The following is a 20,008-nucleotide window of genomic DNA, read 5'->3' on the forward strand; positions in this document are numbered from 1 at the left end:
AACTACACATTTCCAGAAAATCAGAAAATTTATCTTTGAAAACGAGTTTTGTTCAGAGGTGAACATTTGTCAAAAAGGTACTAAATCTACACTAAAGACATTCGGAATTCAATTAAAGAAACCAGATGTGTATTAAAGAGTTTTCTAGCAGGAATTTTAAAACTTGGTGAATGTGATAAAATCCATGCTTTCGGTGATCAGTACTTTCCTATTAGCAACGCATGGAAGTTTAAAACTTTATGCTTCAGTGTTTAAATCAATCTCTAACTATGAAGGGGTTAGAAGGCAGATTATTCCGTATCTGCCTAATGTGGGGTTTCTTGCATGTTTCTCTGAAGCATCCGGTCACTGTCAGAAACAGGACATTGGATTAGATGGGTCGTGGGTCTGATCCAGTGTGGACATTCCCATGTCAGAATCCCTAGGGAAAACAATGAGAAGTCACACTTCAGAGAATTCTCCAGTCAGTGTGTGAGAATCTTGGAATACTCTCAACAATACATGACTTGTAGTGCTGGCCACTACCAGAAGAGTATAGTGATGTATTTGTATTCTTTGCTTCCACTGAGTATTTTAATATGGTTACTATAAGGAAAGATGAAGAAATAAACCTTATTTCAGTTTTAAAATAGTATTAGCAAACATTTATATGAAATACTTTCTTTTATTCAAGTACTTACATGTATTGATACAATAAGTTATAAAGATGCAGAAAAGTGACACAGAAAGTTATGTTCAAGTAACTTTAAAGAATAAGAGTTGAGCAGTGTGCCTGGTGATGTCAATAGCAAAACTACTTTAATTTTGATGGCAATAGAATCAGGACCTATTTAAAATAAGGAGTTGCAGAAACTGTGTACAGAGCCTCACACTATGGGGCTGTTCAGGACTGGTATCTGCTTTTATTATGATTATGAAGTGTCTAGCATCATAAGGCATCTATAAAGGGGGGAATAAGGACAACCTGGGGAATTACAAAACAGTTAGCTTAATTTAAGTACCCAGAAATATAATAGAGCAAATAATTAAGCAATCAATTTGCAGACACTGAGAAGATAATAAGGTGATAAGGAACAGTCAGCATGGATTTGTCAAGAACAAATTGTGTCAAACCAAGCTAGTAGCTTTCTTTGACAGAGTAACAAGCCTTGTGGATGGGGGGAAGTGGTAAATGTGGTATATCTTGACTTTAGTAAGGCTTTTGATACTGTCTCACATGACCTTCTCATCAACAAACTAGGGAAATACAACCTATATGGAGCTACTATAAGGTGGATGCATAACTTTTTGAAAACCATTCCCAGAGAGTAGTTATCGGTGGTTCACAGTCCAACTGGAAGGGCATAATGAGTGGAGTCCCACAGGGATCAGTTCTGGGTCTGGTTCTTGTTCAATATATTCATCAACAATTTAGATAATGGCACAGAGAGTACACTTATAAAGTTTGCAGATGATACCAATCCAGGAGGGGTCGTCAGTGCTTTAGAGGATAGGATTAAAATTCAAAATGATCTGTACAAACTGGAGAAATGGTCTGAAGTATATACGATGAAATTCAATAAGGACAAATGCAAAGTACTCCACTTAGGAAGGAACAATCAGTTTCACACATACAAAATTGGAAATGACTGCCTAGGAAGTAGTACTGCAAAAAGGGGTCTGGGTCTAATAGTGGATCACAAGCTAAATATGAGTTGTTGCAAAAAAAGCAAACATCATTCTGGGATATAATAATAGGAATGTGGTAAGAAAGACATAAGAAGTAATTCTTCTGCTCTACTCTATGCTGATTAGGCCTCAGCTGGAGTATTGTGTCTAGTTCCGGGCACTACATTTCAGGAATGGTGTGGACAAACTGGAGAAAGTCCAGAGAAGAGCAACAAAAATGATTAAAGGTCTAGAAAACATGACCTATGAGGGAAGATTAAAAACATTGGGTTTGTTTAGTTTGGAGAAGTGAAGACTGAGAGGGGACATAACAGTTTTAAAGTATATAAAAGGTTCTTACAGGGAGGACCAAGAAAAATTGTTCTCTTTAACCTCTGAGGATAGGACAAGAAGCAATGGGCTTATATTGCAGCAAGGGCAGTTTAGGTTGTATAGTGGGGAAAACTTCCTAACTGTCAGGGTGTTTAAGCACTGGAATAAATTGCCGAGGGAAGTTGTGGAATCTTCATCACTGAAGATTTTTAAAAGCATGTTAAACAAACACCTGTCAGGGATGGTCTAGAGCAGGGGTGAGCAAACTACGGCCCGGGGCCACAACCGGCCATTCAGACATTTTAATTTGGCCCTTGAACTCTTGCCGGGAAGCAGGGTCCGGGCTTGCCCTGCTCCACACATGCCATGGCTCCGCACATCTCCCGGAAGCAGCAAAATGTCCCCCCTCTGGCTCCTACACTTAGGGGCAGCCAGGGGATTCCTGGCCAATGGGAGCTGCAGGGGTGGCATCTGCAGACGGGATAGTGTGCGGAGCCGCTTGGCCATGCCTCTGCATATGAGCCAGAGGGGGGAGATGCCACTGCTTCTGGGAGCTGTTTGAGGTAAGTGCCACCCAGACCCTGGACCTCTGACCCGCTCCTGCACCCCAGACCCCTTTCCTAGCCCTGATCTCCCTTCTGCCCTCTGATCCCCTCGGTCCCAGCCCAGACCACCCTCCTGCACCCCCAACCCCTCATCTCCAGGCCCACTCCAGAGCCTGTACCCCCAGCTGGAGCCCTCAGCTCCCCTCTGCACCCCAACCCCCTACCCCAGTCCAGAGCCCCCTACCATACCCTGAACTCCTCATTTCTGGCTCCACCCCAGAGCTCTCACCCCCTCCCACACCCCAACCCCAAATTTTGTGAGCATTCATGGCCCGCCATACAATTTCCATACTCAGATGTGGCCCTCGGGCCAAAAGGTTTGCCCACCCCTGGTCTAGATAATACTTAGTCCTGCCTTGAGTGCAGGGGACTGGATTAGAAGACCTTGCAAAGTCTCTCCCACTCCTGTGATTCTATAATCCTACACTACTGATATCTGTAGGAGTTTTGCCATGGACTTCAATGGGAGCAGAAGGCCTACAGTGAAATAATATACTGAGGATTGTTCAGAATAAGAACGGAATTTTATTTCCATTTTATTCCATTTGTACAGTATATCTGATACACTTCTGTCATTACTATTATCAAAACTACACTTTTGTGTTAAATAGCACCACTCCTAAGATCCACAATAGGGTGGGTTAGTATGGAGGTTCATTCTAACACTGATCACTATGGTGCTCATGCTTGATGACATTAGCGGGTATGTTTGGGATGAATTGCTAGCTATGTTTGCTGATAACAATGCAGTACCTCCAGATACTAAGGCTCCATCTACATTACAAGGTAGGGGTATGATTCCCAGCTTGCATACTCACTCATACGCACACTAGCCTGAGTATAAATAGTAGTGCAGTTGCAGTAGTACAGGCAGCGGCACCATGGCTTGGCCAAGCCAAGTAAAACCTGCCTGAACACTGACTACATACTCAGCACAGCTAAGCCATGCTGCCACTTCCCCTGCTGCTGTGGCTAGACTACTGTATATACTTGTGCTAGCTGTCATAAGGCTAGTGCAAACATAGGTGTGCAAACTAGGAATCACACTCATAGCTTGTAGTGTTGAAGTAACCAAAGTATGGTTAGTCCTTGCTCTCCCAGACAGTGGTTAGGGTCTGAAAACACTCGGAGAGAACTACTGCATTACTGAGTGAGTGTAAGAATTTTCAAGAAAAGTGAGATTAGGTGGCTTCATATGTTAGCATGAACCTACAGAGGCAATGAGGATTTTGAACTAACAGTGGTATTTCCTTATAATAAAATTTTAAGGCAGGAGCTTGTGTGGGATGGGAGACCACAAATAAGAAAGGGAGAATGATGCTATTGTCAGATTCAAAGCACGCTATTTTTCGTTGTGTTTTGAGATGGTTTTGCTAAGGAATTGTTGCAAACAATACACAAATTCAAACCTTGTTTTAGTAATTCTGAACCTGTTGCTGAAGGACTTCTAGACAGATGCAACCCTTCCCCTGAGGTGTGGCTTAAGCCTCTTCCATTTCTCTCCCTGATGCTTGCTATCACCAATATTTCCCCTTCCTTCACATGAGTTTGGTCCTAGGTTCTTGTGTGATGCCTGGTGTTCCATCCAAGGTCACTCCTCATTGTACCATGTACACAGAGATGCACTCGCTTGAGAACATTAGTTATGCTACTAACTAGCAAGGAGTGTACAGCCCAGTGCACAAGGGAATAATAAAGTAAATAAAACAAATCCCAGATAAGGAATGACACACCCAAAATAACGGTATAACAAAAGGAGCAGGAAAATAGGATCTTGGGAAGGAAAGAGTTAATAAGCCAATTTCCCACTTCTTAACATGCCAACTCAGTGGTGCTAGAACCAGCAGTGCTGGGGATGCTGCCACACCACCGGGCTTGAAGCAGTAGTAACAAACACCAAGTACATAGTTTCCACCATCAGTACCTCCACGATAAAAATTGTTCCAGCAGCCCTGCTCAAACCCCCTGATCCCTCACAGGCACCTTCTAGGGATGGATGGTACACTGAGCTTTGTTGGCTGGTTGAAACAAAAAATGTCCCCGTATTCTATGTTCATCCCTGCATGGGGCAGAGTCCTCTCCTGACTCCAACCAGGGTCACTGGTTCCCTGATGTGGAATCATCTGGTGGTCTGGGCTGGCTCTTGGTAGCTGGTGCTGGGTCACATCTCTCTGTCTCTGCAAAATGCTCATCTCTGAAGTGCTAGAACTGCCTGATCCAGGCAGTTAAATCGTAAAGCCATACAAGAACTGCCTGGGATGGAGGAGAAAATGGGGAGTTTTTTTGCAGAGTCTTCCTGCTGGCACTCTCTGACCAAAAGTTAAAAACTAACTATGTAAAGTCAGGATGTCCCTTCACTGGGAGCTGTACAACCTAGGCTTGTCATTGGTCCAGTGGACTTCTTTCTATTGGCTTCAGAAGGTGTTTTTACTTCCTTCAGGCCTTGTCTACACCACAAAGTTGCAGCGCTGGTGAGGGGGTTACAGCGCTGCAACTTAGGAGGTGTACACACCTGCAGGGCATTACCAGCGCTGCAACTCCCTGTTTGCAGCGCTGGCCGTACACACGGTTGAACCTCGGGTGTAGAGGATCCAGCGCTGGATCACCAGCGCTGGTCATCAGGTGTAGACACTCACCAGCGTTTTTGTTGACCTCCGTGGAATAAGCAGGTATCCCAGCATACCTGAGGAAGCCTCTCTGGTAATCAAGCAAACTCCACTGCCCTGTGCTCACCTGACCCCTCCTTTAAATGCCCCGGGAAATTTAAAAATCCCCTTCCTGTTTGCTCAGCCAGGTGTGGAGTGCAATTAATCTATCAATCACTCAGCGACCATGCCTCCACGCACCAAACGAGCCCCAGCATGGACCAATGCAGAGCTGCAGGACCTCATTAGTGTGTGGGGAGAAGAGGCTGTGCAAACACAGCTGCGCTCCAGAAGGATAAATTATGATACGTATGGTCAGATATCACAGTCCTTGATGAGAAGGGGCCATGAACGAGACGCCTTGCAGTGCAGAGTAAAAATTAAGGAGCTGAGGAGTGCGTACTGCAAAGCCCGTGAGGGAAATCGCCGCTCAGGAGCTGCCTCCACAACCTGCAGGCTTTACAAGGAGCTGGATGCCATACTTGGGTGTGACCCCACCGCGAATCCTAGGAGCACGATGGAGAGTTCAGAGCAGGGAGAAGTGGAGGATGATGTAGAGGACGGAGACAGTGAGGCTACTGGCGTGGAGGGAGACACCCCGGAGTCCCAGGACACATGCAGCCAGGATCTCTTCTCCAGCCCGGAGGAGGCTAGCCAGTCGCAGCAGCTGGAAGCTGACGGTGAGGAGGAAGCTGAGGATCGTGCTCGTGGTAAGTAGATTTCAATGTTTTGGGAGAGGAGGATTTTGGTTATGGCTGCCTGCATGCATGCCTAAACGTGGAATAGCCCATTGATTTGATCTATCCTTCCCCGCGGTTTGCTCTGGTGTCCCCCGAACTCCCTCTCCAAGCAGGTATCCTTCCCCGCGGTTTGCTCTGGTGTTCCCCCCCCCAAGCAGGCATCCAGCCCCACGGTGTGCTGCCGTGTTCCCCAGCCACCCTCCCAGCACGGAGGCAGCCACGCGGTGTGCAGGCATCCAGCACCGCGTTTCCACACCCCCCCCTCAGCATCAGGACGGGTTGAAAGCGGACCAAAAAAAAACCCCAACCCCAAGCACCTAGCTCACCACCTTCCTGTTCACTACTGTCCCTTCTTCAGGACACCAGCTACCCCCTGTACCCACTGCTGATAAACCCCAGCGACCCAGTGGTCAATTCCCACTCCCAAGGGGTAATTTTTGCTAAAAACACTCACCTCATTGCTCGCCATGACTTAGCTTGCTTGCCCTCTCTGTGTTATGTGAGAAGGATGCTACCTAAAGTCTCAAAAGTCCTTCAAAATTTGATAATAAACAATAATGCCTCTGTGTATTACATGTTTCTATCTCTCTGTTTTCTAGGGACCTTGACTACTGCAGCTGTATCACCGCCCTCACGTAGGTTGCAGAACTTGAGACGCAATCCTAGGAAATCAAAAGAGGAATTGATCAAGTCTGTTCTGAGCCACTACAACAGGGAAAGTAGGAAGACAGAGGAATGGAGAAGCAGTGTACAGGAGTGGAGAAAGACTGTACATGAATGGAGGCAAACAGAAAGCAGGAGAAAGGAATTGTGTAGGCAAACAGAAAGCAGGAGAAAGGAATTGTCTGCCAAAAAAACAACAAAGCAGATGATAAGCCTCCTGTCTCGCCAAACTGAGTCTTTCGAGTCTCTTGTAGCCATGCAGACAAATATGTACCGTGCTAACCCACAGCCCTCCCAAAGCCCTCTTCCTTGTCACCCTGTATATTCACAAAACAACTTTCTCCAGCAGCCAGTTCCTTATTATCCCCAGCTGCCCCCAACACCTATAAGATCACCTACTAGCCCTGATAACTATAATTCTTACCCTGTTCACTCCACCCCCATCATTCTGCAGCTTAGTAATGCTGAAGTGCAACAGACAGTGAATATTGATCAAAATAGGACATAGTAAAACCTGTAAATGTACTGTCAACCACTCCTACCCCCTTGCATGTTTTGTACTGTATGTTGAATAAAGTTTTTTTTTTCTATTTCTTTCACTACGTTTTATTGCTGCTGGAAGTGGTAAATAATACACAATGAGGTAGAGCAAAGCACATCAAATGCATCAAACATTACTGCTGGCTCTCAGCATCAAATTGCTCCCTTAAAGCATCCCTAATCCTTGAAGCCCTTTCCTGGGCCTCCCTATTAGCCCTGCTCTCTGGCTGAGCAAACTCATTCTCCAGGCGTCTAACCTCGGAGATCCATTCCTCACTGAATCTTTCACCCTTCCCTTCACAAATATTATGGAGGGTGCAGCATGCGGCTATAACAGCGGTGATGCTGCTTTCCATCAAATCTAGCTTCCCATAAAGACACCTCCAGCGAGCTTTCAAACGGCCAAAAGCACACTCCACAGTCATTCTGCACCGGCTCAGCCTGTAGTTGAACCGGTCCTTGCTCCTGTCAAGCTTCCCTGTATATGGTTTCATGAGCCATGGCATTAAGGGGTAAGCGGGGTCTCCAAGGATCACAGTGGGCATTTGCATGTCCCCTACTGTGATCTTGCGGTCTGGGAAAAAAGTCCTGGCCCTCAGCCTCCTGAACAGGGCACTGTTCCGAAATATGTGTGCATCATGCACCTTTCCAGGCCATCCTGAGTAAATGTCAGTGAAACGCCCACGGTGATCCACAAGCGCTTGCAGAACCACGGAGAAATAACCCTTGCGATTAACATACTCTGATGCCAGGTGGGGTGGTGACAGAATAGGAATATGAGTCCCATCTATTGCCCCTCCACAGTTAGGGAACCCCATTTCCGCAAAGCCATCTACAATGTCCTGCACGTTCCCAAGACACATGGTTCTTCTTAGCAGGGTGCGATTAATGGCCCTGCAAACTTGCATCAGCACCATTCCAACGGTAGACTTCCCCACTCCAAACTGGTTCGCCACCGATCTGAAGCAGTCTGGAGTTGCCAGCTTCCAGATTGCAATAGCCACCCATTTCTCCACTGGCAGGGCAGCTCTCAATCTCGTGTCCCTGCGCCGCAGGGTAGGGGCGAGCTCAACACACAGTGCCATGAAAGTGGCTTTTCTCATCCGAAAGTTCTGCAGCCACTGCTCGTCATCCCAGGATTGCAGGACGATTTGATCCCACCACTGAGTGCTGGTTTCCTGAGCCCAAACGCGCCGGTCCAGGGAGCTGAGCACATCTGTTACTGCCACAAGCAATGTACCGTCTTCACAGTGAGGCTATTCAATATCATCGTCTGATTCACTGTCACTCTCACTATCACTCACTTTTTGCAGGTGAAGGAATAGCTCCACTGCCAAGCGCCATGTGCTGGCAACATTCATCAATAAGGTCGTCAGTTGCTGAGGATCCATTTTTAAAAAAATTCGCAGAAAAAGCGCTGTACAGTCACAATGCTGCCACACTGCTCCGCATGTGTAACAAAGCACCGCTGGGCGTTGGAACAAGAACAGGAAGTGGAAAGACAATCACACTTCCTTCCCCTTCCCACAAGCCACAGCGCTGATATGGGACGAGATGCTCTGTGGGATAGCCGCCCACAATGCACCACTCCCAACAGCGCTGCAGCGTGGCCACATCTAACATCACTTGCAGCGCTGGTTGCTGTAAGTGTGGCCACTCTGCAGTGCTGGCCCTATACAGCTGTACTAACACAGCTGTAACAACCAGCGCTGCAAAATTGCAGATGTAGACATACCCTCAGACTTGAAGGACTCTGGAAAATGAGGTCAGAGAGCTCTGAGCTCCAGGAGCTGGCAACTCCTAGCAGGGCTACACAGAATTGCCAAATTTCAAAAGGAACAAAGAAACCCAGATATTTTGCTCAGAAGATCATCTTTAGTCCAGTCACATCACAGAGGAAGTACAACCAGGACTACTCTGCCCTTCTGTACTAAATAGAATAATGTATTCACAGCTAGAAATTAGGATCATTTAAGAGGTTGTTCAGCAACAAGATGGAATCATAGAATCATAGGCTTAGCAGGAACCGCAAGAGTCAATCTAGTCTAATTCTCTGCCAAGATGCAGGATATGTTGTGTCTAAACCATCCAAGACAGATGGCTATCCAGCATCCCTTTGAAGAAGCTTCCATAACCTCCCTAAGCAGTCTGTTCCATTGTCCTACTATTCTAACACTTAGAAAGTTTTTCCTAAGATTTGATCTAAATCTGCTATGCTGTAGTTTCAACCACTGCCTTTGGTCCTACTCTCTGTAGCAAGACAGAACAACTTTTCTTGACCTTTTTTATGGCAGTCTTTCAAGTATATGAAGACCACTATCATATGCCCCCTTAAGTATACTCTTTTTTAAAATTAAACATACCAAGTTCCTTCAGCCTGTGCTCATATAGCTTGCATTTCATCCTTTTGATCATCTTTGTTGCTCACCTCTGGATCTTTTCCAGTTTCTCTACATCCTTTCTATAAATTGGTGACTAAAATTGGACACAATATTCCAGCAAAGGCCTAACCAGCATCCCGTAAGCAGTATCATCTCCTCCCAAGACTTGCATGCTATGCTTCTGTTGATGCAACCTAAAATTGCATTTGTGGGTTGTTTTGGTTTTTTTGTTTTTTGCAACAGCATCACATTGCTGACTCATGTTGAGGTAGTGATCCACCACAATCCCCAGATCCTTCTCAGCAGTGCTGCTGCCAAGTCAGTTTTCCCCCATTCTGCAGTTGTTTTTTTCTTCTCAGAGGCCTGGTCTACACTACACATTTAAACCGATTTTAGCAGAGTTAAACCGATTTAACACCACACCCATCCACACTATCGATGTGTGGTGTTAAATCGGCCCTTTATATCGATATAAAGGGCTCTTTAAATTGGTTTCTGTACTCCTCCCCGACGAGAGGAGTAGTGCTAAAATCGGTATTACCATATCGGATTAGGGTTAGTGTGGCCGCAAATCGATGGTATTGGCCTCCAGGCGGTATCCCACAGTGCACCACTGTGACCGCTCTGGACAGCAATCTGAACTCGGATGCAGTGGCCAGGTAGACAGGAAAAGCCCCGCGAACTTTTGAATTACATTTCCTGTTTGCCCAGCATGGAGCTCTGATCAGCACGGGTGGCAATGCAGTCCCAAATCCAAAAAGAGCTCCAGCATGGACCATACGGGAGATACTGGATCTGATCACTGTACGAGGAGACAAATCTGTTCTATCAGAGCTCCATTACAGAAGACGAAATGCCAAAGCGTTTGAAAAAAATCTCCAGGCTACACAGTGCTGCGTGACAAGCGTAACGGAAAGTCAAAGAATCAAATGGACACTCATGGAGGGAGGGAGGGAGTGAGTGCTGAGGACTCCAGCTATCCCACAGTCCACAGCAGTCTCCGAAAAGTATTTGCATTCTTGGCTGAGCTCCCAATGCCTGTAGGTTCAAACACATTGTCCGGCATGGTTCAGGATATAGCTCGTCAATTTACTCCCTCCCCCCCTCCCGTGAAAGAAAAGGGGAAAAAATCGTTTCTTGACTTTTTTTAATGTCACCCTATGCATACTGAATGCTGCTGGTAGACACGATGCTGCAGCAGTAAAGAGCAGTATCCACTCCTCTTCCCTCCCCGGTGGCAGACGGTACAATATGCTTGATAGCTGGTGAGTGCTCCTGGCTGGCCTCAGATGAGGCCGGCCGGGGGCGCCTGGGTAAAAATAGGAATGATTCCCGGTCATTCCCAGTAGATGGTACAGAATGGCTGGTAACCGTCTTCATCATAGCAACTGGGGGCTGAGCTCCATCAGCCCCCTCCCTTTCATGTGCAAAGAAAAGATTCTGTACTGCCTGGACTATCATAGCAGGAGGATGCTGGGCTCCTCTCCCCCACACCGCTTAATGTCCTGCCTGGACTATCATAACAGCTGGAGGTTGCCTCCCCCTCATTTTATCTCACTAACAAGTCACTGTTTCTTATTCCTGCATTCTTTATAACTTCGTGACACAAACGGGGGGGACACTGCCATGGTAGCCCAGGAAGGTTGGGGGAGGAGGGAAGCAACGGGTGGGGTTGTTGCAGGGGCACCCCCTGTGAATGGCATGCAGCTCATCATTTCTGCAGGATCTGACACGGAGCGGCTGTGCTCTCTAGTTCTCTGATACACTGGTTCTCTAGTACACTTGCCCCATATTCTAGGCAGGACTGACTCTATTTTTAGATACCATAAAGGAGAGATTGACTCGGGGAGTCATTCCCATTTTTGCCTTTGTGCCCCCGGCCGACCTCAGCCAGGGGCACCCATGATAGCAGCAGACAGTACAGAACGACAGATAACCATCATCTCATTGCCAATTTACAATGGCATCAGACAGTACAGAATGACTGATAACCGTCTCTGCTATCATGCAAAAGCAAATGAATGCTGCTGTGTAGTGCTGCAGTATCGCCTCTGTCAGCGGCATCCAGTACACATATGGTGACAGTGACAAAAGGCATAACAGGCTCCATGGTTGCCATGCTATGGCGTCTGCCAGGGCAATCCAAGGAAAAAGGGTGCGAAATGATTATCTGCCATTGCTTTCCCGGAGGAAGGAATGACTGACGACATTTACCCAGAACCACCCGCGACAATGACTTTTGCCCCATCAGGCACTGGGATCTCAACTCAGAATTCCAAGGGGAGGCGGGGGAGACTGCGGGAACTATGGGATAGCTACGGAATAGCTACCCACAGTGCAACGCTCCGGAAATTGATGCTAGTCTCGGACCATGGATGCACACCGCCGAATTAATGTGCTTAGTGTGGCCGCATGCACTTGACTTTATACAATCTGTTTTACAAAACCGGTTTATGTAAAATCGGAATAATCCCATGGTGTAGACGTACCCTAAGAGTAGCAGCTTACATTGGTCTTTGTTGAATTTCATTTTGTAGTCTATAGCCCAGTTCTCCAATGTATCAAGATCCCTCTGAATTTTAGCTCTATTCTGCAAAGTATTGGCAACCCCCCCAGCTTTGTATCATCTGCAGACTTGAACAGTATGTTTTCTATACATTAGTAAAGATGTTAAACAACATTAGACCCAGAACAGATCCCTGTGGACCCCCACTTGAAAGCTCCCTCCAATCCGACATCATTCCATTAATAGATACTTTTCATTTGCGGTTTATGTCTCCTCTTAATGGCAGTTCTGTCAAGCCCACGTTTCTCCAGCATACTTATCTGAATGTCATGTGGGACTGTCTCAAAAGCCTTGCTAAAGTCTAGACACATTATGTCCACCACATTTCCCCTATCAACCAAATCAGTTACCCTGTCAAGGAAGGAAATCAAGCTGTTTGGCATGATTTGTTCTTGGTAAATCCATGCTGGCTGCTAGTGATTACCCTTTCATCCTCCAGGTATTCACAAATTGAATGTTTTATACATTGCTCCAATAGTTTTCCAGGTATTGAAGTCAGGCTTACTGGTCAATAGTTCCCCAGTTCCTCCTTTTTCTCCTTTCTAAAAATGGGTATTACATTAGCCCTTCTCCAGTGTTTGGGGACCTCTCCTGTCATCCATGAGTTTGTAAGCATTATTGCTAGTGGCCCCAAGATTTCTTCAGCTAACTCCTTCAGTACCCTCGGGTGAATAGCATCTGGTCCCACTGGTTTGAATTCATTTAAATTGGTCAGAAGATCTCTGACGTGTTTTTTACTTATCTGGATCTGCATTCCTTCCCCTTTATTGTCTATGGTAACTTCTTCTTCCTCCCAAGAGGAAGATAAAGACGATACCATTGCTACAGACTAGAGGACTGCCTCCTGGAAAATACTGAATCTTACAAGAATTAGGGAGCATAGTACATCAACAACTGAATATGAGCTTCCAGGGTCATACTGTGGCAAAAGGAGATAATACAATCCTTGGATGTATGAAGAAAGCAGTAGTGAATAGGAGTAGAATAGTTATATTTATCTCTGCATTTGGCATTCAAGAGACCGATACTGGAATCCTACATATAGTTTTGGTGCCCATGTTTTAAAGGGATATTGAAAAATTTGGAGAAGCTGTAGAAAAGAACCACAGAAATGAGGTCCGGAAAAAAAATGCTGTACAGTGAGAATGAAAAAAAGACCAGGTGGCGGCTTGATTAGTATCTAAGCACTGACACAGGGAGAAAATAGCAGGTACTTAAGGGTTCTTTAGCCTAGTGAAGAAAGGCACAACACGAATCAATTTCTGTAAATTAAACCAGACAAATTCAGACTAGATGAAGCACAAATTTTTAAAATGTGAACAAACTGCCATGGGAAGTGGTGTATTCTCTATCTTGCTTTGAATCAAGACTGGATTTCTGGAAGATATACTTCAGTCAAACATTAGTTATTGTGCTCAATACAGGAGTATCTGGGTGAAACTATATAGCCTGTGATATATAGACGATCTAATGATCCCTTCTGGCCTTTATATCTATGAATAGAATAAGTAGCTACATTTCCTCATGATTATTAATAATTGTTATTATTTTAATTATTACTCTTGAAAAGTTAAAAAAAAAAAGCCTAGAGCAAATCTAATCTTTCAAAATTATTAGTCCCAACAAATGTGCACGGCTCCTCAGTTTCCCTATAAACTTTTATATCCAGGGAAGGTTGCGGATTAACTCTTGGAAAGACAAAGTATCACAAGCCACCAAAAAAAGAGAGCTAGAAAATTCTCCTATCTGTATTTATAGTATATCATGTTAACAAAGCAATGGTTTCTGAGCTAATCACAGCAGATTCCCTCATTACTAAGTTCCCTCCGCTAATCATCTCCGTCTATGTCTCAGCTAGAGGAAATTGCCATAAAAAAGGAATGAAGTCTTGATTCAGCAGCACCTTTGTATTTAAGTAATGGTAAATTATGCAGCACTCAGTGGATCACTAGTAGGGAATAGTGAAGCTGTGAAGAGCCAAATAGCTTGCATTATGTATTTCTTTACCTCAGTTCTGACAGTTAGCCCAAATGCTTTCAGTGCATAACATGGTACAGGGACTTTCTTCAATTAATTGTCACTTTGAAACTGCACTGCTTCTGTGATTTTCATGTTACCAATATATGATGACTCAAGATGCCTTCCTGCTCCTTGTTCCATTTCCTGGTTCCTGCTCCCTGAATTCAGTATTCCTGTTCCTGTTTAAGGCTCTCGGTGCATGCGCGCACATGGCATTTGGTGTGTGCTGTTACTCAAGGCCACCTACTACTTATCTGCTATTCAGACTATTATGTTATGTTCAGACTGCTGCTGACCTAACCAGTTCATTGTTATAAGTTTGATTGACAACCTAATGGCCTGCCTTACTTCTTTTGTGAGGGTGTGTATTTGTGTGTGTGTTTCTGTGAACGAGAGAGAGAGAGAGAGAGAGAGAGAGAGAGAGATGGGTTATACCAGACCCTTTGAGGCCCCCTGCTGGAGGCCTCGTGGCCTGGCCACACCCTGCCCCCCAAAAAAGGCAATGGAGAGTGTCCTTCCAGCTGCCTAGAGTGGCTGTGTGGGGCATAGCCAATCAGGGACCAGCAGCCTAGTATAAGAAGAGCTGCAGAGCAGAGGCAATTCAGTTCCTTGCTGGAGTTGTGGATGGTTGATGGAGTTACAGAACCTAAGACAGGGGCAGCACTAACAGAAGCTGGGGAGAATGAGAAGGAGTCCTGAGCTGGTTACTGGGACTCCGTTAGGACAAGGTCCTGAGGTAAGGGTGAAGATAGCTTGGGGCTTTGGCCCAGGGAATTAGAGAAGCTGTGCAATACAGTTAAAGGGACACAGCAGATGGCTGTTCTCTGCAGGGTCTCTGGGCTGGGACCTGGAGTAGTGGCTGGGCCTGAGTACTGCCACTGGGAGAAATGGCCTAGAAATTGAGGCACCCCAGGGGGGAACTGAACTATAGTGGTCCAGCTAGAGAGCTGTAGCCAGGAAGCCCAAGAGGGCGAAGGCATTATCTCCAGGGAGAGAGCCCTGGGGTATTGCTTTATCTCAGAGCAGAGACAATCTGAGAGAGCAGGCACATGCACTTGGTGAAGGGGATGCTCATGAGTGCACTCCAATACAGTATGTGTGTGTGTTTGGATTGCTATGCTCTGATGCATCCCAGAATAGCACAATATCATCCTGTATTAGAATTTATAGTAAATTGCTGTTATTAAACTTCCCATGTGGCTCATACACAAACCAAAGTTTAACTCATTAGCAAACACTTCAGATGATAAAACTCAATTTGCAAGTAAGGGAACATGACTCAGTTCTGGCTGGTTACAACCCTTAGTTCCAGCATCACTTGTCTGTGAAACTGTTTTCATCGCATACCCTCATCCCATTCCCCAAAACGTTCACACGCTGGACTTTGTGTAACCAAAATTAAATAATGCCTTCTGGAATGACCTTAAAGATTATGGGTGTAAATTCATGTAATTATCCAATGGTAGTTTAGCACCAGCTGGTCAGCTATAAGTAGGGTTGCCAAGAGTCCCTTATTACAAAGAACATCCCTTATTTTTTTAATCTCTGTACAACAAGATCGGGAGTTTCTGAGTGCTGCAAAAAGCAGCAAGAAATACCCCTGGTAATGTAGGTGAGTGATTATTATTTTATATATATATATATATATATATGTAAGCAGAGTCAGGATAAGCTCTACACTGACATCTGGTGGAAAGAATTTCAGAGAGTGTATTTGCATAGGCACGCCCACCCTATCCCAGACTCCCAAACTGTGGGACTGCTTGGTGACAAATTGCTCACCCTCAGTTGGGTGGTACTGGCTAGACATGGGACATGGGTTCCAAAACCCAGAGAATTGAGAGAGGTTGGGGACAGGTATTTGTGCCTGGTAGTGCAGTCTCCTTGTGGAGCCAGAAGCACCAGTTGCACCTCCTCCTCTCTCCACTGTGGAATGTCAGAGTTGATTTTTTTATTCCTTTAAGAATTTAAATACAGGTTACTGAGCTGAAATCACTTTGGGCTAATGGTGCACTAGCACTGGGACTCCCCTACTATGAGCTGGAATCACTAAGAGCTGAAAATCACTAAAAAGCTAAAATCACTGAGCTGAGAGCACTGAGTATGGTGCTAACTAGTGGGGAGCCCAAAGCTATACTGTGGAACAGAGCTGCTGGCGGAGTGGAGCAGTTTGTGGGGATGGCTGGAGCGGATCACGGGACAGCTGGTGGCAGCAGAGCGGCTGACAGAGCGGAGTAGCTGTGGGACGGGTGGAGCGGCCCACAGAGCGAGCGGAGCTGAGCAGTTTGCAGAGAGAACTGGAGCAGCTCATGGAGCAGAGCAGCTGGTGGAGCGGAGCAGTTTCTGAGGACGGCTGGAGGAGCAGCGTGGAGCGGCTGGTAAAGCGGAGCAGTTCGTGGAGAAGGCAGAAGCAGAACCCACGGAGAGGCAGGGCAGTTGGCCCCGGACCACGTAAGGTGCCCCTTTCTATCCATGCTGGGGGGAGGGACCTCTACAGATAACCTCTCGAACTCTGGGGTGGCATTGACCAGAGACTTTTGGGTTGTTGGACTTTGGGGTGATTGGACTTAAAACCCTAAAGGGAAAAAGGACAGTGCCAAATGTACTTGGAGGTGGGTTTTTGTTTATGGTTAGTGTTATAACCCTGTTTGTGGTGTTTCTCCAATGGGATGCCGCATTAATTCCTTCCTTTATTAAAAAGATTTTGCTACACTCAGACTCCGTGCTTGCGAGAGGGGAAGTATTGCCTCCTAGAGGCGCCCAGGGGGGTGTGGTATGTGAGTGTCCCAGGTCACTGGGTGGGGGCTCGAGCCGGTTATGCATTGTGTTACTGAAACGGAACCCCTGGATACTGAACCCGGCCCTTGTTGCTGCCAACTCAGAGGGGCAGAAGGGTTACATATATATATATATATATATAATTATTAATAACATTGGGAGGAGAGGTGGGGCTGGGCTGCTAAGAAAACAGTCCCTTATTGCTGAAATACAATGTTGGCAACCCTGCAAAGTATTTCAGAGTGCTCAGAATTGACCCAGCCCAGAGACCACTGCTACTGTGAAGAAGAAAACAGGTCTTGTTGCTGCATCCTTGCATCATAAATATCATAATGTACATAAATATCACACTGAGAATGGATAGCCAGGACTGTGAAATTAAAATCTGTATTTGTGCCACAAACTTTGAAAGTGCCACTTTTAAACATAAAATAAAAGGTTTCTTATGGAAGCTGTCAACTTGACCACCCTGGAGAATGAAGGCTTCTTTTTGTTCACAAAACAATACATTGTGCACAAGGTTCCCCATCCTGTCCTGCCATTGCACCTCAGTAATCTGAAGGCAAGACCTTTTAAGGCTGAAAGAGCATCTCAGGATTCATGCTCAGTCACACAGGCATTATCAACCTGGGCTGGATTCAAAGTGACAACCTTGATGTGAAAGACTTCATAACTCATTACCAATCCCCTGAGCTAGTCAGCACCTTCTGAGAAACACATTTTATAGATGTCATAAAGAAACCAAACAATACTGTATCCGGATCATATGTTAGGTCTGTGGCAGATGTGCTTTTGTAAGTTTAAAGTTCAATATGGCTACACAGGAAGACAGAGAGAAGGAATTTACAAATTCAAAACCCCCAGTAGCTACTTTGAGCTGCACAATACTAATTATCATCAAAGTAATCTGACCTATTAAAATGAAATCTTTAATCAGATGTTTCAAAAATATTGTAATGTATAGTTATTTAAAGTCTTAAATAATACATGATCGAGCTAAAAACAAGGTTGATTAATTTACTTGCAGTTTTACATAAAGTAAAATTTGTTTTAAATTATTAAATAGTTTGCATTCCTAGTTGATCATTTACTCTAATTAGGTATGTTAATATTTATAGATGGCTTGACTATTCTTATTTTGCATCTTGATTAGGAAATATGAGTGTTCTTATGCCCTTTTTTCCACTTAGACCTAACTGGGACTATCGTTACTTTCTAGCCCTCTGTACAGCTGGACCAATTCTGTGTCTCACATAGTTTCTATGTCAGCGGAGGGAGTTCAGTTTAAGTAACAACCCCTCTCCAGCTAAGGTCCTGCACAGAAAAAGTTTGTTAACACTATCAGTGATTATGACAAGGAAATGAGGAAAAAAATGTGCTGCTTCTACTCCATAAAATATGTAGGGGGAGGAGAGGAATCAGTGCTTGTCAAATGGATAGGCTAAAAATCAAGAAGATAATATTGTTAAGAATAACTTATTTATAAACTACACTAATTCAAAGATTATGGAGTGGTAACATGGCCTGGTGAACAGGTACTGGACTAAGAGTCACGAGACCTAGTTAGTACTGCAAGCAATTTACATTCACCTCGGAAAATTCTGATTAATTCTGATCATACCCGGATGGCTTCTTGCCCTTAATGGAAACCCTCAAGCAAGTGTCAAGTGGTCACTGAACATACATTATGCTACCCCAACCTCACCCCCAAAACCTCCTACTGAATCATCTAGTTAGGATTTTCATAAATCTTCAGTGTGTACCATATAGTAATTTATGCTCAGGCAGCTCCCGCAGGCAATTGCTACTGCTGACAGCACCTGAGGTAATATGTGACCTATTGTTTCCAAAGCAGCACGGTAGAGTTCTTTGCTTTTATTAAATTCTAAGGCTATAAGACAACATCCACTTCTAAAGAAGGGCTTTCATTGCTACCCCTCAGGGAGATTTTTGATCACACTAATATAGTGAGAGATATTTCAAGGGGAGGGGAAAGAATACTTGACAGGCTTCAAATGTGAGCTGACGTGCCCACCTGACAGCTTACAGGTCCCTGGAAGATATGTAACCTTGAACCAAGGATAAAGGATGGTGATAAAATAATGCCTAGATTGAATTTCATTCTGTTTCTCTCCTCCTTCAGCAGCCTATCACTCATCCCTTCAGCAAGACCAATGACTTGTTTTAGCTTGTCTTTTCAAAGTGCTTTTTCATATAGCTGAGGGGATGCTGTGGAAGCTTTATTAATGGTATGGCTTGTCTGAAAGTGCCTATACGGATCATATATCACTTGGTGTAGCCTCCAATGAACTAATATGCAAGGCACACATGCTCCATTAAGTTCTAGCAGAGAGGAAAAGTATTAGCATCTGACATTCTACAGCAGTCAGTACTCACACTGAACTTACACCCTCTTGTTCAAAATGAGGAGTGGCTTGGTAGCTCAGTGGAGAAAACATTACCAAATATAATATACATGTAACCCTTGTGGGTTGCAGGGATTTATTCTGACTTATTTCCCAGCCCACTACAAATTGCAAGATAGATATGTTGAAATTTGGTTATATTAAGGCAGTGGTCCCCAACCTTGCCAGACGAAGGACTGTGGCTGCAGTGGAGCATCCAGCGAAATGCCACCGGATTTCAGCAGCATTTTGGCGGCAACACCTCTCGATGACGCTGCTTGTCGGTGGCACACAGCATCATCAAGAGGCGTCGCCGCCAAAATGCCGCAGAAATTCAGCTGCATTTTGGCGGATGCTCCACCGTCCGCCAAGACATGGGTGCATTTAGATGGGGACCCCTGTATTAAGGAGAACACTGTAAGTACCTCAAATCTTACATATTGGGTTGTTAAAAAAGGAAGGGTATATGAATAGAAATCCTGTCTGAGGAGCAGAGGCTGGGAAAAAGACAGGTACAACAGGGTAGTCTTTTTCTGAACATTTCTGATTACAATAGTACTGCTTTCCTCTGCACCAGAGGTAGATTACATACCTTCTAATCCTCAGAGAATGCAGATGCAGTACAGCAGATGGAAAGAGCATTAGAAAGAAATGGCAAATCCTTATCTTTGTTTTCAACTGTAGCA

The 20,008-nt window shown here is 45.1% G+C and overlaps 1 protein-coding gene across 2 annotated transcripts; it reads left to right on the plus strand.

The window, feature by feature from the left end:
- The first annotated feature begins 5,370 nt into the window (after nt 1-5,370).
- On the plus strand, nt 5,371-7,204 carry LOC127049225 (uncharacterized). Of its 2 annotated transcripts, XM_050949808.1 has the most exons (3): nt 5,371-5,940; nt 6,570-6,753; nt 6,787-7,204. In XM_050949808.1, exons 1-3 carry the CDS (start codon nt 5,418-5,420, stop codon nt 7,139-7,141), a joined length of 1,062 nt encoding a protein of 353 aa, XP_050805765.1. In that variant the 5' UTR covers nt 5,371-5,417; the 3' UTR covers nt 7,142-7,204. The 2 variants fall into 2 exon arrangements, with proteins under 2 accessions (XP_050805765.1, XP_050805764.1); XM_050949807.1 differs by having other exon boundaries at nt 6,570-7,204.
- The last annotated feature ends 12,804 nt before the right edge of the window (nt 7,205-20,008 follow it).

The sequence above is a fragment of the Gopherus flavomarginatus genome, chromosome 4 (assembly GCF_025201925.1).
Source record: "Gopherus flavomarginatus isolate rGopFla2 chromosome 4, rGopFla2.mat.asm, whole genome shotgun sequence".
In the NCBI taxonomy this organism is placed as follows: domain Eukaryota; kingdom Metazoa; phylum Chordata; order Testudines; family Testudinidae; genus Gopherus; species Gopherus flavomarginatus.

Excerpts from the sequence above, each read along its gene's own strand:
- LOC127049225 (XM_050949807.1), top strand. The coding sequence starts at position 5,418 with ATGCCTCCACGCACCAAACGAGCCCCAGCATGGACCAATGCAGAGCTG. Across the intron at positions 5,941-6,569 it reads AGCTGAGGATCGTGCTCGTG|GGACCTTGACTACTGCAGCT; the intron begins GTAAGTAGATTT and ends TCTGTTTTCTAG.